This window comes from Rhinatrema bivittatum, chromosome 1, assembly GCF_901001135.1.
Source record: "Rhinatrema bivittatum chromosome 1, aRhiBiv1.1, whole genome shotgun sequence".
NCBI lineage: Eukaryota > Metazoa > Chordata > Amphibia > Gymnophiona > Rhinatrematidae > Rhinatrema > Rhinatrema bivittatum.
This window is the reverse complement of record NC_042615.1, coordinates 469697806-469724886: the sequence shown is the minus strand read 5'-3', so window position 1 is coordinate 469724886 and position 27081 is coordinate 469697806. Positions and strand designations below refer to the sequence as shown.

Sequence of the window (27081 nt, the reverse complement as noted above, 5' to 3'; positions counted from 1 at the left end):
TCGGAGAGAACGTGAAGGACGCAGTGGGCCCAGTTGCGGGATCACCATGAGACCCTCCAGTATCTCTCCGCCAACACTTCAGACCCACCCTCCTCAGCCAGGGGGACTGCAAGACAGGGTCAGAGGAAGTCTTTACCGCCAGAGGAAGTACTATCCTCCTGCCCCTCATGCCTGTTCACAAAGGGTGAGCTCTTGTGCCCCAGCCAAATCCAGGGACAGGGTTTTCATTGGATAGTAAGGACCTTAAGTCAGCCGCCCATACCAGAGATGGTGGACCCTGCCCTGGTCGGAGGCAGGCTACGGGTCTTCAAGAATCTGTGGCCCAGTATAACCATAGACCAGCAGGTTCTGTCCATCGTCCTTCAAGGGTACAGATTAAATCTATTTGGCAGGGTGACCTGCCAAATTCTCCTCTGCCCATTTTGGGGGCCGCTAGTGTATCAGGAGGTTCTGTTAAGGGAGTTGTCTGCCCTCTTAATGGCCAGAGCAGTCTAACCTGTCCCACCAAAGCAAAGAGAGCAGGGATTCTACTCCTGGTACTTCCTGATTCCAGAAAGAGCAGGGGGACTCCATCCCATCCTAGACCTTGAAGGCCTTGAACAAGTTTCTAAAAAGAGAAATGTTCAATGGTTTCCCTGGGCACCCTGATTCCTTTTCTGTGAAAAGGGAACTGGCTGTGCTCCCTCAATTTGAAGGACACATACTTCCTGTGTCTTGGGAAGATCTCGATGTGGGTGTGTATCAGATTTCTGGTGAGAAACAGCCTTTCCAGTACAGTGTGTTGCTGTTTGGGCTAGCGTCAGCCCCACATGTCTTTACAAAATGCCTGGCCCTGTTGGGGGCGCACCTCCGCAGACTGGGAGTGCATGTTTTCCCCTATCTGGATGATTAGCTGGTTAAGAGCACCTCTCAGGTGGGTGCTGATTGGTCCTTACACTTGACCATCTGGGTGTTTCAGTCACTAGGCTTTGTCATCTACTACCCGAAGACCTATCTTAGCCAGACACCTCAGTTGGAGTTCAAAGGAGCCCTGCTAGTCATGGCTCAGGCAAAAGCCTTTCTGCCATACTACAGGGCAATCATTTTGGCATCCAAAGCAGAAGTGACTCAACAGCTAGCAGGTATCAGCTCAGCACACGTTGAGGCTGTTGGGCCACATGGTTGCAACCGTCCATTTTACTCTCTTGGCACATTTACACATGTGCAGAACCCAATAGACCTTGAGGTTGCAGTGAAGCCGGGCCACCCAGGACCTCCAGGTTCGCATCCACATCACTCAGTCTCTCCGGGACGTCTTGTCCTGGTGGGGTATTATCTCACATTTGGAGCAGGGAATATCTTTCCAAATTCCACCTACCAAAATTGTCCTTACCATGGATGCGTCCACCCTGGGGTGGGGTGCTCATGTAAATGGACTCTGCACTCTGTGACTATGGTCCACCCAGGAAGCACAATGTTAGATCAACTTCCTGGAGCTCTGGGTGATCAGGTATGCTGTATGGGCTTTCAGAGATCAGCTGTCCAACAAATGTGTCCTGATCCAGACAGACAACCAAGTAGCAATGTGATATGTCAACAAGCAGGGAAGCATGGGGTCATACCTCCTGTGTCAGAAGCAGTCCAGATTTAGTCCTGGGCTCTGTCCCCTGGGATGGTGCTCTGGGCCATGTATCTGGCTGGAACGGAGAACGTGATAGCAGACAGACTGAGTCGAGGCTTCAGACCCCACGAGTGGTTGCTGAACCAGGGGGTAGCGAATCAATCTTCTGCCTCTGGGTCAACCCAAACATGAACTTGCTCACATCCCCCCCTGCAACAAGAAAGTGATTCAGTTCCACTCCCTGTACAGGTCAGATAGCGAACCAGCCTCTGACATCTTTGCTCATCGTTGGGGCAAGGGTCTTCTGTATGTGTATCCTCCGCTTCCTCTAGTAACTAAGAATCTCCTGAAGCTTTGGGAGGACTGAGGGACTATGATCCTCATAGCTCCTCATTGGCCGAGACAGGTCTGGTTTCCACTCTTCTGGGAGTTGTCCCTCTGGAAACCGATCAGTCTGGGGACTTCCCCAGATCTCATCACTCAGGATCAAGGCAGGTTGCAGCATCCCAAACTCCAGACCCTGTCACTCACAACCTGGATGTTGAGAGGCTGATTCTGCAGGTGCTGGATCTTTCCAAAGATGTGTCTCTGGTCCTTGTAGCTTCAAGAAAGCCATTCACTTAGAAAATCCTATGGACTGAAGTGGAGGAGGTTTTCCGTGTGATATGAGCAGAAGACCCTAGATCCGTTCTCCTGCCCCACACAAGGACTGCTTGATTACCTTCTGCACCTTTCAGAGGCTGGCTTAAAAAACAACTCTGTCAGAGTTCATGTTAGTGCAATTGGTGGATACCACCATGGTGTAGATAGTACGCCCATATCTGTACAACCTATAGTTGTATACTTCATGTGGGTCCTGCTTCAATTGAAGCCTTCCCTAAGGCCTCCTGCCGTGTCTTGGGATTTCAAAGTGGTGTTGGCACAGAAATTGCAACCAAATCAAGTTGGGATCTTGTCTATCCAATCTCATTTAGAACAAGGGATCTTTGCTCTACTACAATATTCAGTCACTTGCCCTCACTGCCTGGATGTTGAAGGAAATTTAATAAAAATCCTTTGAGATGGTTCTGCTAGAATAGTCCATAAGAAGGTCTTATGATTTTTAAATGGAAGTTTGCTGTCTGGTGTGAGGGCAGATTCATAGATTCTCTTGTCTCACACAAAATCTATTTGAATACTTTCTACATATTTCGAAGTCTGATCTTAAACTAACTTTGTTAGAGTTCACCTCCATGCAGTTGGCTCTTATGAGCATGTAGAAAGAAATCCTTTTCTATACAGTCTTTGTTAGGCTTATGCAGGTCTTGTTTTTATTTAAGCCTTTCATGAAGCCACTTGCAGTTTTTTTTTGGGAGCCTCTCATTTTCTTGTGTGCTCAAATACAAGATCTGGAAGGTTGTGCAGGTTGTGACTGCCAGCTAAAATACAGTCTTACTTCCAGATACTACAGATCTTATCCAGCATATATCAGGAAGGTGCTCCACATGCATCCCAAGTTCTTGCCTAAGACAATGTCTGATTTTTCATCTAAGTTGATTAGCTTTCTGATGTTTTTTCCCCCAGACATCTTAACAGTGAACAGGCCCTTCATTCTTTGGGCTGCAGGAGAAATGTTGCTTTTTACCTTGATCTCACTAAAGCCATAGTCCATTTGACTTTATTTTTTAACCCTAATAGGTCTAGGAGTACAGTGACCATGCACCATTTTGAACTGGATAGAAGATTGCACTGTCTTATACTCAGGTGGATTTGACCTTAGGGCATGTCAAGACCATACAATAAGATGCCATGGCAGCATCAGCAATACATTTGAAGTCTAATTCCAATAAGGAGAATTATAAGGCTGCAGTGTGGAGTTCAGTCCACACATTACATCTATTGTTTGGACACAGCACCCTGACAAGATAGTAGGTTTGGACAATTTGTGTTCTCTATGGTCTTGACGTATAGGACCCTTCACACCTAGGGCCCATTCTTATGATTTCAACTTGTCTTGTTTTAAAAAAAAGAAAAAAGGTTCTCCCATCCCACCCACCCCCAACCAAATATTTTCACTTCTTGTCTGTTGCTGTTGATCTCCTTTTTTCTTGAAGATAATCTTTATTTAAGAAAGCCCACTTGTGTGAATAGTGAACCTGCTTATCTGTAAGAAGTATTACATAGAAACATAGAAATGACTGCAGAAGAAGACCAAATGGCCCATCCAGTCTGCCCAGCAAGCTTTCATGCTTATTTTTCTCATACTTCTCTGTTACTCTGACCGCTGAGGTCCTGGCCCTTACTGGTAACTCTTTGGTTCTAATTTCCTTCCACTCCTGCCAATTGATGTAGAGAGCAGTGCTGGAGCTGCAGCAATGTGAAGTATCAAGCCTAATTAGTTAGGGGTAGTAACCGCCGCAATAAGCAAGCTACTCCCACGCTTATTTGTTTGCCCTCTTTGAAGACAGCTGTTCAGCTACATAATTACTTTCTTCTCACCTAGAAAGTAAGGTATTTATTAACTATAACTGACTATAATTTCTGGCATGAGTTAACTAAGCTTGATCCAGTGTATATCTACAACCACCAGATGGTAACAGGCTTGTTCTCCCAGGACAAGCAGGATGGTAGCCTTCACATGTGTGTGACATCAGATGGAGCCCTGTCACGGAATACTTTTTGTCAAAGTTTCTAGAACTTTGACTGGCACACTGAGCATGCCCAGCATGCCACTAACCCTGTGGCCACACGGGGTCCCCCTTAGTCTCATTTTTTTCTGCAGTAAGTTACCTCGCGGTTTAGGAGCTCTGTGAGACATTTCTCACACTTTTCCTCATGGAAAAATTTGAAGTTTACCTTCCAAATATCACCCTCACCAGGGTCCCCCATTGCGCTCCGTACCCTCAGACGTTCAGTAAGTGTCTTTCCTGCGGTTTGTGGTCTGTCCTCAGACACAGCATTTTGTCAGAGGACCATGTCCATAACTGATCCGCACGATGTTTGTGTTTTGTGCTTAGGACCCTCGCACGACATCTGTTGCCCCAGTTCTTCACAAATGACCCCCCAAAGGCCAGCGTGCTCAAGTGGACAAGATGGAGCATTTGTGTCGACATGTTCTGCTCCATCAGTTCAAGTGGCACTGACCGGAGGGGGCCCATTTACTTCAGAGACACCCCACTAGGAACATCGTGGAGCGGGTGGCCTTCAGTCACTGACCCCTTTGAAGGCATCATAGTCATCATCATCCTCTGTGCTGGAGAAGGACTGGACTGAGCACAGAGGGAAAAAGTCACTGGCACCAACGTGCATCCCCGCCTGGTGCCGGCACCAATACCGCAGCGGCATTAACTTCCACAGAGCCGCCTGCGAAGAGGGCCCGGGGAGGAGCCCCCATCCTCCTCTGGACCCAGGACCCTGAGGGATTCCCCACCGATATGTGCCGGGTACTGAGCTTCTACAGACCCATTTTGAGGCTCCAGTTACGCCTAGCCTGCCTCCTACCCCAGGCACAGTGTTATCTATACCAACTAGAGATGTGAATCGTGTGCCAGATCGTCTTAACGATCAGATTTCAGCTGGGGGGGGGGGGAATCTGATCATTAAGATATGTGAATTGGAATCGTTTCCGATTCCAATTCACATCGCTAATTTTTTTTTTTTTTAGGGAGGCCCGCGCCGCTAAAAAAATACCCACCCGACCCTTTAAATCGACCCCCCCCCCCCCCCAAACCTTTTAAAATTTACCTGGTGGTCCAGGTAAATTTTAAAAGGTTTGGGGGGGGGGGGGTCGATTTAAAGGGTCGGGTGGGTTGTTTTTTTTTTAGCGGCGCGGGCCTCCCTAAAAAAAAAGGGTCAGGAGGGTGGGGGAGGCTAAGGGGGGTCGATTTAAAGGGTCAGGTGGGTTTTTTTATCGGGCCATCGGCGCCATTTTAATTAGTGGCAGCCAAAATGGCGCCGATGGCCCGAGAGCGTGAGATCGCGCTGGGACACCCCCCCCCCCCACTGGACCACCAGGTAATTTAACATTTTGGGGGGGTTCGGGAGGGTGGGGGAGGGTAAGGAATTGGTTTTAAAGGGTCGGGGTGGGTTTAGGGGTTGTTTTGGTGTGCCGGTTTTCCCGCCCTCCCCCAAATAATTCCCGTGCCCTATTTAATGATACAATACAAATGCCCCTGACGATAAATCGGGGGCATTTGTATTGTATCGTGCACTCTAAAGATTTAGGACGATTTTAAAATTCTGACAATTTTAATCGTTCAAAAACTATTCACATCCCTAATACCAACCTACAGGGAGGAGTTGGACAGATTAGTGCTGAATGCCCTTCAGAGCTTCCAGTCGCCACCGGCGCTGGCGCCCATACTGGAACCGGTGCCTTCTATGTTCGCACTGCTCCTCGAGCGCTTGGACATCCTCATCTGTGCCCTATCGACTCAACCCATGCCATCGGACACGCTGGTACAGAGTCAACCATCGAGGCCTCCACAGATCCAGATTCCCATACCAAGTTCCTCAGAGAAGGAGGGAGGCGACTTCCGGCCCGATCCCGACATGGGATCCACTGATGCCGGAGCCCATTCCAGGGCCATCGGGACTGTCTGTGCTAAGCGCACGTCGTCTGCCTCGATGCCGACACTGCCTCCTTTGAAGCCGGTGCCGCATCCATCGATGCCTTCTCGTTCCCTAGGCTCTGGCATCCTTCCTCCCTCAGGAATACTGGCGGGAGAGGAAGAAACTCCCTGTGATCCATGGGAGGAGGCATCCTCTTACCATTCCTCACAAGCTTCTGATGAATTGCTCTGAGCCTTCACCCCTGGAAGAAAGGCGTCGTTCTCCTCTGGAGGACCTCTTTTGCCAGCTTTTGTCAAGGAGATATCTGAGACATACCTTTTCCACTGATAACGGAGGAGGACGCTCGCCACAAAATGTTGGAGGTCTTACAATTTGTAGATGCTCCAAAAGAGATAATGGCGATACCAGTGCATGAAGTTTTATTTGACCTCTTGCACTGCCTGTGGGACCATCCAGGTACTGTACCTCCCCTAAACTGGAAGACAGATGCTACTTACCTCGTCAAACAAGCCCCAGAATTTCAAAAAAGCCAATTGCCCCACCATTCAGTAGTGGTGGAATCTGCACAAAAACTAAAAGATCCCGTCCACACTCCTCTACTCCTCCTGGAGAGGAACATAAGGCATTGGATTCATTGGAACGTAGAGACTTTCAAGGGTTCATGTTGATAGCACGAATAGCAGTGTATCAATTATACATGACCCAATATTCCAGGAATTTGTAGAGACCTTACCACAGCAAAATCAAGATACCTTATCTTCCATCCTGCAAAAAGGATTGGAAGCAAGTAAACATAAGGTCAGAGCTACTTATGACTCTTTTGAAACAGCATCCAGAGTCTCCACAGTGGGCAGTAGTGCTAGGTGCGCTGGGCCTGGCTCAAGGCCTCGACCTATGCCTGGAGGTGCAGGACAAGCTTGCAGATCTCCCCTGTACAGGATAAAATCTGTTCGGGGACAAGATCCAAGACACAGTGGCCCAGTTAAAGGACCATCATAAGACCCTATGTCAAGTGTCACCTCAAATGCACCCTCCATAGCCCGCAGGGGCACACACAGGGATACCGGAAAGCAATTCTACAGACCATGCAGATGATATCCTCCCACGTCCTGTTCTCATCCAGCTCCAGCCCCTCAGAGAGGACATGTACACCAAATGAGGACCCCTAGAGCACAACCAGCTCCACAAGCTGGTCCTGCGACTGGATTTTGACTCCTTTCCAGAGAGCAGCAGCCATCCCTTCTTGATCCCCACAACCCAGTTTACCAGTGGGAGGCCGCCTCTGCCACTTTGCAACCAATTGGCACCCAATTACCACGGACCAGTGGGTACTGTCCCTCATAACCCACGGTTACCGTCTAAATTTTTCAACTGTACCCCTGGACTTCCCGCCCATTCCATGCTGGACCTGAGACGATCACACAGGACTTCTCGAGTCAGAGTTCTTGACCCTTCTGTTGGCCAGGGCCATAGAACCGGTTCCCTCGACTCAACAGGGAAGAGGGTTCTACTCCAGGTATTTCCTAATTCCAAAAAAGACAGGCGGCCTCCGGCCTCTTCTGGATCTCCGTGCCTTAAACACATTTCTTCACAAGGAACAGTTCAGAATGGTGTCCCTGGGCACCTTCAAGACGCATATGCCCATATTGCAATCTTCCCTCCTCATCGCAAATACCTGCGATTTGTACTGGGACATGGGCACTATCAATACAAGGTACTGCCATTCAGACTTGCCTTGGTACCCCAAGTGTTCACAAAATGCCTGGCAGTTGTGACAGCAAAGTTGTGCTGCAAAGGGCGTTCATGTCTTCCCTTATCTGGATGATTGGCTCATAAAAAACCCTCGACTCCCTCTGTTTCACCATATGTCTGCTGCGCTCATTGGGGTTTCTGATAAACTATCTGAAATCCCTCTTGACAGTCTCACTATCTCTCCTTTATAGGAGCGGAACTGAACATCACAGTGGCTAAGGGATTCTTTCCCGACAACCGTGCAACCACGCTGTCCAACCTCGCCAGCTCTATCCGCCATCGACAAACAGCCTCGGCTTGCCAATTCCTCACGTTGCTCAACCATATGACGTCAACAGTCCACGTCACCCCAATGACACGCCTAGCCATGAGAGTGACAATGGAGTCTAAAATCTCAATGGCGCCAAGCCACTCAGCCGCTTTCGTCCCTTGTCCACATAACGAGCCAGCTTCGTCTGTCCGTTGCCTGGTGGACTTACAAGGCCAACTTACAAACAAATCTTCCCTTCCAGCAACCAGCTCCTTAAGTGACCTTAAACATGGATGCCTCCAACCTAGGTTGGGGATCCCATGTCTAAGGCCTTCAAACCCAAGGGATTTGGACAAAAGCCGAAGCAACTTATCAGATGAGCTTCCTAGAGCTTCGAGCGGTGCGGTACGCCCTATATGCATTCATGGACTGTCATTCAAACAAGGTCATCTTGATTCAAACACACGTTGCAGTGTGGTACCTGAAAAAACGGGGCCCGGGCTCTTACCTGCTCTGCCAAGAGGTGGTGCAGATTTGGGCCTGGGCCCTGTCTCATTTAATACTACTGCAAGCCACTTATCTGGCAGGCACACAGAAAGCAGTAGCGGAGCGCCTCAGCCAAAGCTTCCAGCCACATGAGTGGTCTCTGGATCCCTCTGTTGTGAGCAGAATCTTCCACCGATGGGGTCGGCCAACTTTGCATCTGAACCGAACCGCAAAGTGGAACATTTCTGCTCCCTACACAGGGACCGAAGAGCAGCAACCATGGATGCCTTCGCCCTCCCCTGGAACACAGACCTGCTATATGCATACCCTCCGATTCCGCTAATCAGCAAGACTCTTGTGAAGCTATAACAGGACTGAGGCTCAATGATACTCATAGCCCCATATTGTCTACGCCAAGTCTGGTTTCCCAAACTTCTCGACCTATCTGTCCAGGAGCCCATTCGCCTGGGCATGGTGCCCAACCTCATAACATAGTATCATGGCAAGTTACGCCACCCGAACCTCCAGACCCTGTCTGACAGCCTGGATGTTGAAAGGTTGATACTACAACCCCATAATCTTTCTAGTAGCATCGCTCAAGTCCTCGTAGCTTCACGGAAGCCTTCCATGCAGAAGTCTTAATGCTCTAAATGGAAGAGGTTTCTCTTTTGTGTACATAGAAGGGCTTTGATCCCTTTTCTTGCCCCACACCAAAACTCTTAGACTATCTCTGGCACCTCTCGGAATCTGGTCTCCAGACTTCCATACGGGTACACCTCAGTGCCATATCTGCGTACCATCAAGGAATAGGGGATGCCCTGATAACGGCTCAACCCCTTATGGGTCACTTCATGAGAGACTTACTCAGTTTAAGCCTCCTCTATGACTACTGGTCGTGGCATGGGATCTCAATATAGTTCTTACACGACTCATGCTCCCTCCTTTTGAGCCCCTACATTCCTGCGAACTCAGATATCTTACATGGAAAGTAATTTTCCTTGTAGCCATCACATCTGCTTGCAAGGTAAGTGAGTTACAGGCCTTTGTGACCTACTCACACTACACAAGGTTCCTCCATGACCAGTTGGTTCTCCGCACTCACCCTAAATTCCTTCCTAAGGTGGTAACTGATTTCCACTTAAACCAGTCTATTGTCTTTCCCACTTTCTTTCCAAGGCCTCTCACACACCTGGGTGAGTGAGCTCTGTACACCTTGGACTATAAACGTGTGCTTGCATTTTACTTAGACCGGACCGCAGTCCACAGGAAGTCCACAAACTGTTTCTTTTGACAAAAACAATTTTGGAGTTGTGGTGGGCAAGCAGACTCTCTCCAACCGGTTGGCAGACTGCATTATATTCTGCTACCAGCAAGCAGGCCTTCCACTTCAGGGACCAGTGAAGGCACACTCAGTCAGGGCCATGGCAATGTCAGTAGCACACTATCATTCAGTACCGATTGCCAACATCTGCAGGGCTGCTACGTTGGGTTCTTTCCACTCCTTCGCAGCCCACTTCTGTCTTGACAAGGCTGGAAGATGAGATTCTGTCTTTGGCCAATCTGTCCTACTGAACCTATTCCCAGTGTAAAAATCCAACTCGTCCTACCTCGACCCACTGTGAATTTCAGGCTGCCTCATTGCCAACAGCACCCCAGTTGTGCCTGTTGCACATTTTTTGTGCTGCTTGGCCTGCTTCTTATGAGTCACCCTGAAGCTTGCTAGTCACCCACATTTGAGGTCTACCCATCCTACTTGTCCTTGCTTACTTGTAACAGGTGTTCTCCCAGGACAGCAGGATGTTAGTCCTCACAAAACCCGCCCACCACTCCGCATTCGATAACATTTTCTTTTATTTTTCGCTCGTACTTTTTGCTACAAACGAGACTGAAGGGGGACCCTGTGTGGCCACAGGGTTAGTGGCATGCTGGGCATGCTCAGTGTGCCAGTCAAAGTTGTAAAAACTTTGACAAAAGTATTCCGTGACAGGGCTCCATCTGATGTCACCCACATGTGAGGACTAACATCCTGCTGTCCTGAGAGAACACCTGTTACAGGTAAGCAACTTTGCTTTTTTAAATCAGTACTTTATTTTAAAAAATTGTTCAATTAGCTCAATTAGCAATTTGCTGCAACAATGACACATTTCTGTATCACAATTTAGGAATATTTAATATAACTCAAATACCTCTCCTGGAATTCTTTAGGGCAAATATGTAAAAAGAAAGTAAGGTTTTCTTTATAATTGATTTTTAGTCTGAATTTTAACTGGTTGCTGGAATTTGTGGTTTTTAGAATTGTTCTGTGCTGTTGGTTCTGGTTTCTGGATATTGCTGTAATCTTAAATTTTTCTTTTGGTTTTGATCCATCTCTGTAGTCTGTGCTTATATTATTTATTTTTATTTATTTAAAAGTATTTATATACCACTTTTACAAATGAGATTTGATCAAAACGGTTTACAAAGGTATTAAAAATAAAAAAAAAATATATACATAAACATAAAATAAAAATATAAAATTACAAAAACTGTATAATACCTAAAAATAAACATGGCTACAATTAATTTTAAAATAATTAAATCAAAATCAGTGCTATCAGTACCGCCAGGTAATTTAGGAGTGTAAAAAGGACAAGGCAGAGGTAGATGGAGTCTATAAGTAATAGTGGGAAGGGGAGAGGGAAGAGGAAAATTAGGGGGAAGGAGTAAAAAAAAAAAAAAAAAAAAGGGGCAAAGGTGAATGAGTTATGTCTGACCAGTTGGTGGAATATTGTATGCAATTTGGAACATGTTTTTAGAGATTTTTTTAAAGTGTATTGGGTTTGATAACTGTCGAAGGAAGTTTGGTAAAGAGTTCCAGAGGAGCGGACCTGCTATTGAGAGAGGCCCTCTTTCTGTTGATGTCAAGTCTAGTCAAGCAGGGGGATGGAATGTCTAAAAAAATTTATCAAGATCTTAGTTGTCTAGCGGGTTTATAGATGCGGAGTATAGTACAGAGCCAGATAGATGAAGTTATAAATCAAAGAATGAATTGTCAGGATTTTATATTGAACTCTGAATTTTATTGGTAACCAGTGAAAAAATTGTAGAATTGGTGTTATATGGCTTCTGTAGGAAACACCTGATAGGATGCGAGCTGCAGTATTCTGAATCAGTTGTAAAGGATGAATAGTGTTATCAGGCAGACCTAAGTAGAGAGCATTGCAATAATCGAGACCAGAAAAGACACGAGATTGAAGAACAGTGTGGAAGTCATGGTGAAAAAGTAGTGGACGAAGATGTTTTAGGAGTTATCAGTTACTAAAAAATCTTTTTATAAATTACGAGATGTTGCTTCATTGATAAATCAGTATTAATGATTATACCTTGATTTGTAGCAAACTTTGAAATTGGGATTGATATTCCATTTGTCACAAAGTGAGAAGGGGGACTGATGGATGAGTCTGATTATGGATGTAAGATGTACAATTTCTGTTTTAGAGGGGTTTAGTTTTAGTTGGTTGTGTGAAAGCCAGGTATTGATGGTATAGAGAGACTATAAAGAATGGCAGACCAGGATATTTATTTAGAGGTTTTTTATACCGGCATTCGTGATTAAAAATCACATCATGCTGGTTTACAAATAACAGGGGGGTGTGAAAATGAAAAAAACGTATGTTTTAGTTCCATATGTTATATGGAACTAAAAACTGTATATTGGCAAAGATTTTGAATTGTAGATTTAGAGAAGAAAGAATATGGCAAAGTGGAAGCAGATAAATGTTAAAGAGAATAGGAGATAAGAGCCCTGGGGAACACCTGAAGGAATTGTGTAGGGATCAGATGAGTGATTGTTAATATTGATTTGTTATACATCCTGAAAGAAAAGTAGAAAACAATCGTAAGACTGTATCTGAAATGTCAATGGCTTCCAAACCGGAGAGGAGAATTTGATCAACAGTGTCGAATGCCGCAGAAATGTCCAAAAAATCAAGAATATAATCTGTATAAGAGTCAAATCCTCGAAACATGTGTCAAAGGAAGCAAGCAGAAGCATTTCCATAGAATGTCCTTTACGGAAGCCATGTTGATTTGCATTAAGAATATCATGTTCTGATAAGAAATTTGTAAGTTGATGCAATATCACTGATTCAAGAGGTTTTGCTAAAAAGGATAGAGATGTGATAGGTCTAAGATTATTAGTAACATCTTTGGATTTGTTTTTAGATATAGGAAGATTCCCTGTACGTACCAGGATCAGTCCAGACAGTGGGTTATATTCCCTGTCCAGCAGATGGAGTCAGAACAAAATTCCAAGGGGGCGGTCCTATATGACCTCCTCCCCTGAGCCTCAATCCTCAGTAATTTCTGACTCCAGCAGATTGAGCACGGGACTTGCTAGTCCCCAGTGCAGGATTTAGGTTTTAGGCCTTTCCTAGTTTTTCTTTGAGGGATCAAGAATTATAAAAATAAATAAATAAATAAATAAAGATTGAGATTTTTTAGTTAGCCTGTTTATGGACTCAGTTTTCACACGGTAGTGGTTGAGAACGGGGAGTCTACAGGAGCTTGCTGGCTAGCTGTTTCTCAGTCTTTTCTTACCTTTCTTTTCTTCATATTTGGGTAAGTGTTTATTTTTACTTACAGGTTTTTCGTTTCTTCATCCTCTTGCCGTTTTCGGCACTGGATGGCTGCTTTTCATTATTTCGAGGTCCTTTCAGGGTTCCTGACTGCGCTCCTCTGACCCCCTCCCTCTCTCTGAGTCGTTTTCAGCACCGTCCCGCGGCCCCGCGAAGCGCATTCCCCGGGACCGCTAACCGCTGGAAGGTTATCCGCCAGGGTTCTTTTTGGGCCGGTGTGAGGGAGGGACGGCGACTCGAGCGTCGAGGACGCGAATCGCCAGGTTTTTTATTTTCCTCCGTTTACCGCTCCGACTGTTTCCTGCCTTTCTGTGAGGAGTTTTAATTTCCCTCATGTCGAGACCTAATTCCTGCTTAGTTTGCGGTCGTCAAGGAAGCCGTTTTTCTGTTGACGGCAGATGCTCGAGCTGCCTCGCTGCTGGGGAGGCCAGCTCGCCGCAGGGGGAAGGCACAGGAGACCAAACAGCTGATGCTGTTTTTAGTCAGCGGCAGGCCCCGTTCCCGCGGAGTGCGGGAACGGCGGCCATTTTGTTGTCAGGAGACGATGCTGATATTTCAGACTGAGAAGAAACAGGAGTTCTAATCTCGAAGCAACCGGCAATTTTACCGCCCCCTCCTCAGTCGGATGGCGGGATATCAGCTGCGGAGGTTCCAGGGGGTTCTCCTCTGGGTTTACCCGCATTTTCTCCGGAATTTGTTGTTCTGATGCACCGGGCTTTTTTGCAGAGTTCCAGTCAGGCTATGGGTATTGGTCTGGGTCCCCCTCCTCCCAAGCTACCGCATTTAGACACCTCTTTGTCAGGTTCTCCGGCACGAGGGGGTGGACAGCCCATTAGATTACCTCTAACTCAGGCTACTGCGGCCATAGGGCCACCACGGGACCTTCCTGCACTCCCACAAGGGGACACGCTTCAGGATACAGCCGGGGATGACCTCGCTCTATCCACTCAAATGGAAGGTGATGATCCCAGGGTTCTCCGTATCTTTCAGGCGGACGAGTTGGAAGGTCTTATCCCGCATATTCTTCAGGAGATGGACATTGACCCTCCTCCGGACCCAACGCCTGCTGATCCCAAGATAAAAAAGGGAGATCCTCTCTTAGCAGGTCTCAGACCTCAAGCTAAAGCTTTTCCTACACATCCCAGCTTCTTGCAGTTAATTTCAGGTGAATGGGATAAGCCAGAAGCTTCCCTCAGGGTTAGCAGAGCTATGGAGAAGCTTTATCCTCTCCCAATAGATTTTCTGGAACTTCTCAAGGTCCCTGCGGTTGACTCGGCTGTCTCGGCAGTCACTAAGAGTACAACCATTCCGGTAACGGGTGGTACAGCATTAAAGGACCTACAGGACCGAAAGCTGGAAGTTCTCCTCAAGCGTATCTTCGAGGTTTCGGCGCTTGGGGTACGAGCAGCAACTTGTAGCGCTCTGGCACAGAGAGCGGGTCTCCGGTGGGTTCAACAATTACTCACCTCACAGGATCTTCCAGACTCCGAGGCTCAACAGGCAGACAGGTTGGAGTCTGTGATGGCTTACGGGGCGGATGCTCTGTATGATCTCCTCCGTGTCCTATCTAGGTCCATGGTAGCTGCTGTATCAGCGCGTCGCCTCCTGTGGTTACGTAACTGGTCGGCGGATTCTTCCTCCAAAACACGTCTTGGTTCTTTGCCCTTTAAGGGTAAGTTTCTTTTTGGTGAGGATTTGGATCAGATTATTAAATCACTGAATGAGAATGCAGTGCATAAGCTTCCAGAAGACAGACCCCGTGCTTCCAGGTCGTTTAGTTTCTCTAGAAATCGTTCTCGGAACCAACATCGTGCACGGACAAATAGACAACAGCAAGCACCACGGACACCTTCATATCGTTCTCAGGGATGGAACCGGTCCTAGCGTGGACGCAGAACCGGCAAGGATGCTCCAGGACCCCGCGCTGGTCCGAAACCACCTCAATGATGCCAGATTAACCCACGAGCCGACCCCTCGGGTGGGAGGCCGGCTCGCTCTTTTTTACACAGAGTGGGCCTCCATCACATCGGATCAGTGGGTTCTGGATATCATAAGGCACGGTTACGCATTGGATTTTGTCCACGTCCCCAGGGACAGATTCCTTTTCTCTCCTTGCGGCTCCGCTCAAAAACAAACAGCTGTTCGACAGACCCTGCAGCACCTGGTAGCGTTGGGAGCAATAAGGCGGGTTTCCGCCAACGAGTTGGGTCGGGGGCATTATTCCATCTATTTCTTGGTTCCCAAGAAAGAGGGAACGTTCCGACCCATACTGGATCTCAAGTCGATCAACAAAGCGCTACGGGTCCCTCGTTTCCGCATGGAAACCCTACGTTCAGTGTTGGCGGCGGTTCATCAAGGAGAGTTCCTCGCATCTTTAGATCTCACGGAGGCGTACCTCCACATCCCGATTCATTCGGACTACCAAAGATATCTTCGATTCAAGATCCTGGGGCAACATTTCCAATTCCGGGCTCTACCGTTTGGTCTAGCAACAGCACCGCGGGTTTTTACAAAGGTAATGGTCGTGGTGGCAGCGGCTCTCCGCCGGGAAGGCATCATGGTTCACCCGTATTTGGACGATTGGCTCATACGGGCGAAGTCTCGGATACAGGGACTTCAAGCTGTGAACCGGGTCGTTTCTCTGCTACAGTCACTAGGATGGATAGTCAACTACAACAAGTCACCTCATGCCCTCCCAGTCATTGGACTATCTGGGCGCCCATTTCGATACGAGGGAAGGAAAAGTGTTCCTACGGTTGGAAAGGGCACAGGCCTTAAGGATGCAGGTGCGGCAATTCCTGTCTCTATCGGATCCGACAGCCTGGGACTACCTGCAAGTACTAGGGACTATGGCATCCACGATCGATCTCGTCCCATGGGCTTTTGCTCATCTCCGACCCTTGCAGAAGGCGTTACTGTCCCGTTGGAAGCCAGTCTCACAGGATTACCAGGCGGTCCTTCCGATTCCATCGGAGACCCGGCTCAGTCTCGGTTGGTGGTTAGATCCCCAGAGCCTGGCCAAAGGAGTCTCTCTAGAGACACCGGACTGGATAGTGGTCACCACGGATGCCAGCCTAACCGGATGGGGAGCGGTCTGTCAGGCGAGCTCCATCCAGGGCACTTGGACGAGGGAACAGATGCAGTGGCCCATCAATCGTCTGGAGACCAGAGCAGTCAGGCTTGCCCTGAAGGGTTTTCTACCGCTAGTCCGTCAGAAAGCCGTCAGAATTCTGTCAGACAGTGCAACTACGGTATCGTACGTCAACAGGCAGGGAGGTACAAGAAGTCAACTGGTAGCGTGGGAAGCAGAGCAGCTGATGCAGTGGGCAGAGTGCCACTTGCTTCGACTAGCGGCTTCTCACATAGCAGGCGTGGACAATGTAGAAGCGGACTTCCTAAGTCGCCAGCGTCTGGATCCCGGAGAGTGGGAGCTATCCTTGCACGCATTGGAGCTGATAGAGCGCCGATGGGGGACACCTCACATGGATCTCATGGCCACAGCGAAAAACACAAAAGCTCCTCGCTTCTTCAGTCGCAGACGAGAACGCGGCGCGGAAGGAGTCCATGCTCTGGTTCTACCGTGGCCCAGGCACGTTCTTCTATATGTCTTTCCTCCATGGCCCCTAGTGGGGAAGGTGCTCCGGCGTATAGTCTCACCCAGATCCGGTGGTTCTTGTAGCTCCGGAGTAGCCACGTCGTCCCTGGTTCGCGGATCTTCTCCATCTAGCACGCGACGGGCCATTACGTCTCGGTCATCTACCTCGTCTTCTCAGACAGGGACCCATATTTTTCAAGGAGGCCGATCGCTTTTGTCTTGCGGCCTGGCTTTTGAAAGGCGCAAACTGAGGTGTCGGGGATATCCGGAATCGGTGATTTCCACCCTTCTACGTGCCAGAAAGACGTCGACCTCCGTAACGTACGTGAGAGTCTGGAAAGTCTTTGAAGATTGGTGTATTGCTCGCTCCATTGTTCCGGGAAGTGCCTCTGTGGCTCAGATCTTGGACTTTCTTCAGACAGGTCTGGAGATGGGTTTAGCCTACAACTCCATTAGGCTTCAGGTGTCTGTGTTGGGAGCTCTGCTTTACAACGGTAAGGATGCTCTTCTCTCTTCGCACCCGGATATTCTTCGTTTTCTCAAAGGTGTGAGACAACTGAAGCCTCCGTCTAGACCGCCTTGTCCGTCCTGGAATCTTATTTATTTATTTATTTAGAAACTTTTATATACCGGTATTTGTGGGGACATCATACCGGTTCACATAGTAACTGAAAAGATTGGAAAATACATTGCAACAGGGGAATGTAACTGGGCGGGGGGAAGAACTTGGTTCTCCGGGCTCTGGGTGAGCCACCTTTCGAGCCGTTGAAGGCGGCCACTCTTAAGGATCTCACACTTAAGTCCATTTTTCTAGTGGCAATTAGTTCAGCTCTGCGTATCTCAGAACTGCAGGCTCTTTCCTGCCGAGAACCTTTTCTGCGATTCTCGGATGATGGAGTTTCTTTGAGAATGGTACCTTCCTTCCTTCCGAAGGTTGTTTCTTCCTTTCATTTAAATCAATCTGTAGAACTTCCCTCTTTCGCGGCGACGGAACCAAGACACCTACGGGTTTTGGACGTCAGGAGATGTCTCATGCAATATTTGACGGTCACCAATGAGTTCCGTCTCTCCGATCATCTCTTCGTTCTTTGGTCAGGCCCCAGAAAGGGGCACAAGGCGTCCAAGGCCACCATTGCCAGATGGTTGAAATCTGCAATTTCCTCAGCGTATATAGGGGTTGGACGTCAACCTCCGATGGGAGTTAAAGCACACTCCCTTCGGGCGCAGGCTGCTTCGTGGGCAGAAAACTCTTCTGTTTCGACACAGGAGATTTGCCGGGCGGCCACCTGGAAGTCTCTCCATACTTTTTCTAGGCACTATCGTTTGGATGTGCGGGCCCCTGTTTTTGGGTCCTTCGGCGATAGTGTTCTTAGAGCAGGGCTTTCATCGGCCCACCCAGTGTAGGGAAGCTTTGGTACATCCCAGTGTCTGGACTGATCCTGGTACGTACAGGGAAAAGAAAATTATTTCTCACCTGCTAATTTTCGTTCCTGTAGTACCAAGGATCAGTCCAGACGCCCTCCCTGTTGTTTGTGGACAGTTTTTGGGATACGCCTCTGCTCTTTTTCTCTCTACTTTTCTGTATACTGCAAAATACCTTGGGGCTCCAGGGTTTTTTACTTGAACAGTTTTTTGGTTTGCAAGTTCCAAGTTTTTACTTATCTTAAAGTTATTCAAAGTTCTGAAATTTCAGTATTTTAGTCTATATGTTCAGTTCTTGATCCCTCTGTCTCTTCTCTTCTTGGCTTTGTAAGTCTAGTTACTGAGGATTGAGGCTCAGGGGATGAGGTCATATAGGACCGCCCCCTTGGAATTTTGTTCTGACTCAATCTGCTGGACAGGGAATATAACCCACTGTCTGGACTGATCCTTGGTACTACAGGAACGAAAATTAGCAGGTGAGAAATAATTTTCTTATAGAAGTTTTCTTCAATATATCAGGAAAGTGCCCTGTTTCTAGTGATTGCATAGATGGTAGGTCACATATTGTATAGTGACCCACATAGCATAGGGGTGTTAACTCTGGTCCTCGAGCCACAAATGGGTCAGATTTTCAGGATATCCACAATGAGTATGCGAGAGTGATTGCATACAATGGAAGCAGTGCATGCCAATCTCTGTTATATTCATTGTGGATACCTTGAAAACTTGGCCTGGTTGTGGCTTTTGAGGACCAGAGTTGGCCACCCCTGACATAACAAAGGTGAAATCTTGAGATAAAGGAGAGGTAGAACTAGTCTGGACTGGTTCTGGTCATGTGTTTTCATAAAGCTGAGGTTGTAATTTGCTGGCTGTATCATTTTTAGAAATTTCAGATTTTCATCCGAGGTTATCAATACTTGACCCTTAGTTCTAGGTTATTGTCAAGATGCATGGCACAGCAGGGAAACTGGTCTATCCTGGTAAACACCAAGGCTCTGTATTTTAGGTGAAGAACTGATCTTTTTCTTTGGATCTTCTTTAGATTGTGCCCTTCCCAGATATTGCCTTGGGTGGGGGAAGATTACATTATTACCGGTTTGCATTCTTAATTTCTTTAGTCATATTTTTCATGACTATTATATAATAATCTTGCATCTGTATAATTCAATATAAAATATCACTCATCCTACATAATAGGTCAGAACTGTTAATGGAACGGAGGGAAACCATGGGGCCACTCCAAGAGAGGCTTTTGCTTTTACATAGATCTTTGGCAGTTTCATGTCCTTTTGGCAGCAGTCTTTAGAGAATTCCAATTAGAGACAAGCAGCTTTGCTAAATGTAGAAACAAAGGAGCACTGTAGACAGTACTAATAGTGAAAAACCTTGTAGCTTTTGTTCATGTCAACTGGCTTTATTAGCTTGATTTTTCTTCCCTACTAATTTGTTCTGTGGTTGGGTAGAGTTCTTATAAATCCAGTGATCAGACTTCTAAAATTAGAAAGTTTTTTAAATGGATTTCTCTGCATTACCAAATGAAATTTAGAAGTGCTGGAATTTGTTATGGGTGGGGAAAAAGGCATATGCTAAACAGGTACTAGCATGTTAATGTCCTTTTTCATTTAATGTGCAGTGCATTAAAATTCCTTAAGCAGAAGCAGGGTTGGTAACTGTCAAAATGGTGCACACTTGTGCACTTACTCATGCCCAGGGACACAGCCGTTTTATAACATACACACTCATGTGTGTGCATATTATAATAGTCTGGCCATGTGCACATGTGTGCCAAACTTTAAGTGGGTGTGCACATTGGTGCCCAGATCCTGCTTCTGCCATGTAAGTTGGGGGATTTTAAGTGGCGTGTGCCAGCGTCATTGCCAGTTAAATCAGTTTGTCCCCAGTCTGCCCAGTTAAGGGGTAGGTTCTCCAAACACCCCTTGTTTAATAGCTTCCCTCCCCCCCCCCCCCCCCCCCCCCCCCCAGTTAGCTCTGATCCTTAAACCCCACAGATCTGCCTATTTTTCTTTATTTTATAACTTACACCTCCTCCATAGCAAAAGTAAACAGCAGCAGGGGATCTGAGTGAGTGCCCAGGCGCATAAGTGTTTACACTAACATTTCTGGTTTACTCCCTAAAATGCACATGCTTCACCCAGACCAGGCCTCTTCCCATTTTGAAAACTTTGGAGATGCACGCATATCCAGGGAGCTTTTAAAATTTGTTTGGCGCACGCAAGCCCAAATTTTTTGCGCATCCCCTAATGAATGCATGTGCCAGGTTTTTAAAATTAGCTTTTCAGGGGAAAGTAATAAAGTGATAGTGAGCCAATTAGATGCACAGTAAGCATGGAAGTAACAGACATAGAAAGGCAGTTACAACTCTAAACATTTTCCCGGGCAGACCAGATGGAATATTTAGGACTTTATCTGCTGTTATTTACTAGGTTACTGGGAACATGCCATGTCCTTGGCCTCTTTGCCCCACATGAGCCCCCGAAAAAACATTCCCCATTCAATAAATAACTGCTCCCCCATCATAAATTCCTAATGCTGAGCTGGCAGGCAGATATATCCCTATTGACCTAACATCCAGCATAGCTCTGATGCTACTAAGTGGTGTCTTGAACTTTGAACCACTTGTGCTGCTTGGGCAGTAGTAGGAGGTAAGGATGTGTCCTGCCAGCTCAGTATTGAGACCTTTTACTGGATTGGGGTACAGGGAGACTTTAGGAAGTATCAGGAGAAGTGGGTGGTTAGTTTTGTTTTTTTTTTGTTTTGTTTTTTTTCTCGGCTTTGGGGAGTGAGCCAAGGGGGATCAAAGATGGGCGTTTACTTAAATTTTACAGCATTATTGCACAAAGTATGTGCTTATTTTAGGACTATGCATAGCTCACAAATGCTAGACATTTTTCATAGCACTCATGGATACATATATTTATATTTAGATTGCCTTTCTTATACCAAAGTACACTGGTAGTAAAGGAATGTTTTAACACCCACTTTTAATCCATTATGTCCCAGTGTCCTATTTGGAGAAAAGCTTCTTTAAAAAATTGGGACATAACTGGTAAAGGTGTACTTGTGTTTAATGCAATTTTTTTAGTACATTCTTTGTACATAGGCCCCAAAATATGTATAAACTTTTGGATAAGTCTCTGATATATAATGAACTGTTTTATATTTCTGATTAGTGATTTTTTTTTCTTTCCCAATGTTCTTTAGATTTTCTGGAGTGTCTGAAGATGATTTGAAGAATATAAACACATCTATTCGAGATGTTCAAGCAGTTATGCTAAATATGTTCAGTGCAGAGACCATTTTAATTGGACACAGTTTAGAAAATGATCTCTTTTCTCTCAAGGTAAAAGTTTCTTCATCTATTTAATATACTAATTTCTTGTTAAGATATGCTTCTGAAAATATTTCTTACAAGAATCAGTTTGACCTAGTTGAATAATTCTCCTCAAGTTTGATTTTTAACTCTGGCTTCTGTCTCTGATGTAGGGTTGGGGTGCAGGTGCTGAAAAAAATAGAAGTCAGTTCATAGAGAGAAGGTTCAACCAGGTGTTGCTTGTCTAGTTACAGCTTTATAAGTAGATTCTTAGAACAGCATTGAAGTTATAGGAAGTTACTGCACAAGAGTATAAAGAAAAAAGTGGAAACTATGTAGGAGTGCACTTAGTGGTTCTCTGAAGACTAGCAGTCACAAGTGAGATCACATGGCTACTAATACCCTGAGTGGCAAGTCTTTAATTCCTGTGCTGTAGTGGCCTCTGTTTTTTGTCCACTAGCAGCATTGGAGGCACTTAATCTGCTCTGTAGCTGTCTAAAACATTTGGGAAGTTGGAAGGACTCAAGATGTTAAATTAAGTGATGTAATGTGCTTTCACTTTTCAATTTTCCTAATTGGTAAGAATCACAAGTAGAGAAATCTTATTTTCCCTGCAGATCTGGGACCCCAATTACGCAAGGTCCTATCAATAGACCATTCAGCATTGGCAAGAGAGCCCTAGACTAGAACCATTAGGGAAAGTAGGGAAGAAAGCTGAGGTCCCATCTTCCTTTGACCATGTTATCCTTTTCCCTAGCCATAAGTTCCCAATTGCTTGGGATAGACTTGGAAGGAGCTGTGACAATCCAGCATGAAGGTAGCTTAATCTTTCAGAGGCCTCATCCTTCCTTTAACCTTGGCTGGATGGTGGTTTAGTGGTGTTGCCCAGAGTGCAGGGTAGTGGAACCCTGCAAAGAGGTGTCAGCAGTTACAGGTGCTAGAATACCTTTATGGTTTGCAGTTTGAAGGTCTGGGGCAATCCCTTAAGTCATCTCTCTTAGCAGAGAATGTGATCAGATCAGAGGGTAAATTGAAAGTGTGGGAAGACAAAATATCAGAAATAGTTAAAAGCAATAGAAATCAAATGGGGACAACAGTTCCGTGTAAGAAGCTATTGTTTTAGATAATGGATTTCTTCACTATAAATTGGAGAAGACTGAAAAGTGAAATTGGTGCTGAAATTTGGCAGGGGCAGAGCAAGAAGGCTGCAAGAGGCTAGACATGAAGACACTGTCCCTGGTACCTCATTTCTTCAACTCTTTCCCTGCTATGGCTCCTAAGAGGAAAGGTAAACTGAGGGTTTTTCCAAGCTGAGCCTTAGCTGGTCAGCAGTCCATCCTGTCTTTCATGTTTATAGAGCCTTCTTTGCCTGGGGTTAAAATCCTTGTTGCTGGTTTTGCTAAGGGAGCGACAATCCAGCCAGGAGAGATTTCCCTCAGTCACCAGGACAAACTACTGCTACAGAGACCAGACACAACCTATGATGTTGCATTTGCATTAGTTGATGCGACTTGGGCGCGCCTGTGCAGGTGGAGGCAGAGGAGGCTGCCGTGTCTCTCTCCACTTCGGCTTGTCTGACTGTACCTAGCTTCACTTCAAATTTAGATGGAGGAGAGAGATGTTACCATCACCTTTGGACCTTTGAATTGGTGTTGCCAGTGAATTTGTCTCTGGGGCTGGGCTTCTCCATTGATATGGAACTGGGTGAGTCATTTGGCAGGCTTAAGAAACCAGCTGAGGTAATGCTGGACTCCATGTAGGAACTTATGGAGCAATTTGGCAAGGTTTTGGCTGTCTGCTTCCAAAATGGATTCAGTCCTGTGTAAATTAGACCCACAGGTTTCAAGGCTTGATTTACTTCTCCAGAAACATGGGACTTGATTGAATGTTCTAAAGCAAGATGTGGCAAAAATTCAACTTGTACAGACAACTATGGTTCAGGATTATGATTTGCGCACTCGAAGAATAGTCAGAATTTTTCACATAGGTTCAATCTATGACTCCTGAATTTCCCTAAAATTACTGGGGAATTGCCTCTGGTGACATTAAGATAGTTTTGAAGTCTTACAAATTTTGCCTGATAAGTTTCTTTAACAAGATTTCTTTTCTATCAAGTTCACCTCAATCCTCTGGTCAAGTAGATCAAGGAGTTAACTAAAGTATACCTATGGAAAATTTGATTTTTTTGGCGACAATAGGCCCAAAGATTATTAAAAGAGCAGCCCTTGTAATCTCCTTTGTCTGATTCTGACCTATGCTATGTAATGTCTTTGTATTTTAAAAAGCTGAATTCTTTTTTAAGGTCAGAAAGTAACAATTGTTCTTGATATTTCTAGTTACTCAGGGGAAAAAAGGAGGGGTTTCCTCACCTTAAGGAAAGATACTTTAGATTTGGGTGCCACATTTATCTTATGTTATCCATGTAAATGCTTTGTAAAATATTATTCTGATTTTATCTTTCCTGCTAAGTAGCCTAAATCCTTTCTGAATGCTAGGAGTGTGTTAACATCTCCTGTTCCCACAACATCTAAGATGTCTTGATATACACTAGGGATGTGAATCGTGTGATCGATCGTCTTAACGATCGATTTTGGCTGGGGGGGGGGAGGGAAATCTGATCGTCATTGTTTTTTTGTTAAAAAAATCGTCAAATCGTAAATCGGCGGGAAAACCGGCACACCAAAACAACCCTAAAACCCACCCGACCCTTTAAAACAAATCCCGAACTCCCCCAAAATGTTTTAAATTACCTGGGGACCAGTGGGGGGGTCCCGGCACGATCTCCCGCTCTTGGGCCACGGCTGCGTTAATAGAAATGGCGCCGGTGGCCCTTTGCCCTTACCATATGACAGGGCAAAGGTAGCGCCGGCGCCATTTTGGTTCCTGTCACCCGACGTCACGAGTGCAGGAGATCGCTCCCGGATCCCCACTGGACCCCCAGGGACTTTTGGCCAGCTTGGGGGGGCCTCCTGACCCCCCCCCCACAAGACTTTCCAAAAGTCCAGCGGGGGTCCGGGAGCGACCTCCTGCACTCGGGCCATATTGCCAATATTCAAAATGGGTCGTATGACACAGTGAGGGCAAAAGTAGTGCCGGCGGTGGATGCGGCAGTTTCAGCAATCACTAAGACCACCCCTATTCCAGTGGCTGGAGCTTCCGCTCTGAAGGATGTTCAGGATCGGAAGTTGGAAGTGCATCTCAAGCGAGCTTTTAAAGTCCTGGGGCTTGGCCTGCAGGCGGCGGTATATGCAATTCTGATGCAGCGGGCCTGTTTGCGTTGGATACAGAAGCCGCAGGAGCAGTCTGCCTCCGGGACTCTTTCCCCAGTCCAGGCGACCTGCCTGGAAGCAGGGGTTGCCAATGGCGTGGATGCCTTGTATGACCTGGTGAGAACCGTGGCCAGCGCTATGGTGTCTCTGGCGTCCAGACGACACTTGTGGCTACGCAACTAGTCAGTGGATCTGTCATCAAACTTGCAGCTCTGTAATCTGCCCTTTCAGGGGAAACTGCTGTTTGGTGAGAACCTCTATCGTCTGAAGTCGCTGGGAGAGACAAAGGGCAATAGGCTGCCAGAGGATCGAAAGACTGGTCTGAAACCTTTCTCTTCTTGGCCTCACTTTCGGGAGTACAGACGTTTTCGTCAGATGAGGCCCTCGGAGGCCTCTGCCCAAGACTGTCCTCCCCCCCCCACCCTCTCACTGCAGTCTTTCTGGAGTCGTGTTGTCTTTCCCAAAGCAAGCGGGCAGCGGTCCTGGAGACTCTTCAGTGGTTAACTCTGGAGATGGTTGTACCAGTGCCAGTGTCCAAACAGTCAAGGCAGATATTCCATCTATTTTGTGGTGCCCAAGAAGGAAGGCACATTCCGACCTATCTTAGACCTTAAGAAAATCAACGGAGTTTGAAGGTATCGTGTTTTCGGATGGAGAACGTTGCGCACCGTAACTGTGGCGGTACAGGCAGTTTGATCTCATGGCAACAAGTCTCAATACCAAGACACAAAGGTTCTTCAGCTGCTGGAGGGAGTCTGGGGTGGAGGGGCTCGATGCCCTTGTATGTCCGTGGCCGACCGGAGTCATCCTGTACATCTTTCCTCCGTGGCCGCGGGTAGAGGGCCACGCGGGGTCAGTGATTCTGGTGGCTCTGGAAAGGCCTCGCCATCCATGGTTTGTGGATCTGGTGCGGCTGGCAGTGGACGGATCGCTACTCCTGACCCATTTACAGGATCTCCTGCATCAGTGTCCTATATTTTCCAATCGGGAGGATCACATTTGTCTCAATGCTTGACTTTTGAGAGGAGGTGATTGCGCATGAGGGGGTATTCGGAACCAGTAATTACCACACTGCTCCAAGTGAGACGCCCTGCTACCTCTTTAGCCTATTCCAGGGTATGGAAGGTGTTTGAGACCTGCTGGAGACAACAGGGATTGGACCCTCTTCAGGTGTCTGTGCCTCATATTTTGTCTTTTTTGCAGGTGGGTTTATCCAAAGGATTAGCCCATAGTTCCCTTCAGGTCCAGGTTTCCACTTTGGGCTGTCTGAGGGAGAGTCCAGGGGGGAAGGCCTTGGCATCCCATCTGGATGTGGTGTGTTTTTCTACGATGAGTCAAACATCTCCGTCCACCTCTGCGTCGCATTTGTCCGTAATGGAATCTTAATCTCGTGCTACGGGTCCTTTGCAAGGAGCCGTTCGAGGCTCTGAATCTGGTATCTTTGAAGTTCCTGACTCTGAAGACTGTCTTTTTCATAGCTATCTGTCAGCTAGAAGGATTTCGGAATTGCAGACGTTTTCATGCCTTGATCCGTTTCTCCGGATATCGTATGATACGGTGTCCTTCCGTATGGTACCTTTATTTCTTCCTATGGTGGTGTCTGTTTTTCATGTAAACCAATCAGTGGAGTTGCCCGGGTTTCCAGATTGGGCTCGCGATCCCTCGATGGGATGAGAACTTCACCTTTTGGATGTGAGACGGGTGGTATTACGTTACTTGAAAGTCACTAATGCTTTTCGTCGTTCTGATCATTTGTTCATCCTGTTCGTGGGAGCAAAAAAAGACAAAAAGGCGTCTTAAGGCTTCCTTGTCTTGTTGGTTGAAAGAGACTATCTCTGCAGCTTATGTATCAAAAGGAAGAGCGGTTCTGATGGGTTTTAGAGCACATTCAGCTGGTGTCTCCCCAAGAGATCTGTAGAGCTGTGGTGTGGTCTTCATTGCCCTTCTCTGTACCTTCTCCATCGCAACTATATCTTTTTTGAGATGCGGTGACCAGAATTGTACACAGTATTCAAGGTGTGGTCTCACCATGGAGTGATATAGAGGCATTATGACATTTTCTGTTTTATTAACCATTCCCTTCCTAATAATTCCTAACATTCTGTTTGCTTTTTTGACTGCTGCAGCACACTGAGCCGACGATTTCAAAGTATTATCCACTATGATGCCTAGATCTTTTTCCTGGGTGGTAGCTCCTAATATGGAACCT

At 46.6% G+C, this 27081-nt stretch overlaps 1 protein-coding gene across 3 annotated transcripts in view; it reads left to right on the top strand.

Moving 5' to 3' along the window:
- The window catches only part of LOC115093962 (RNA exonuclease 1 homolog), a 298859-nt gene that overhangs the window by 182104 nt on the left and 89674 nt on the right, over positions 1–27081 (top strand). For all 3 annotated transcript variants that reach the window (XM_029606496.1, XM_029606504.1, XM_029606512.1), the window contains exon 14: positions 21495–21633. In XM_029606496.1, coding sequence (XP_029462356.1) covers positions 21495–21633 — 139 coding nt within the window. The remainder of the gene's footprint in view (positions 1–21494; positions 21634–27081) is intronic.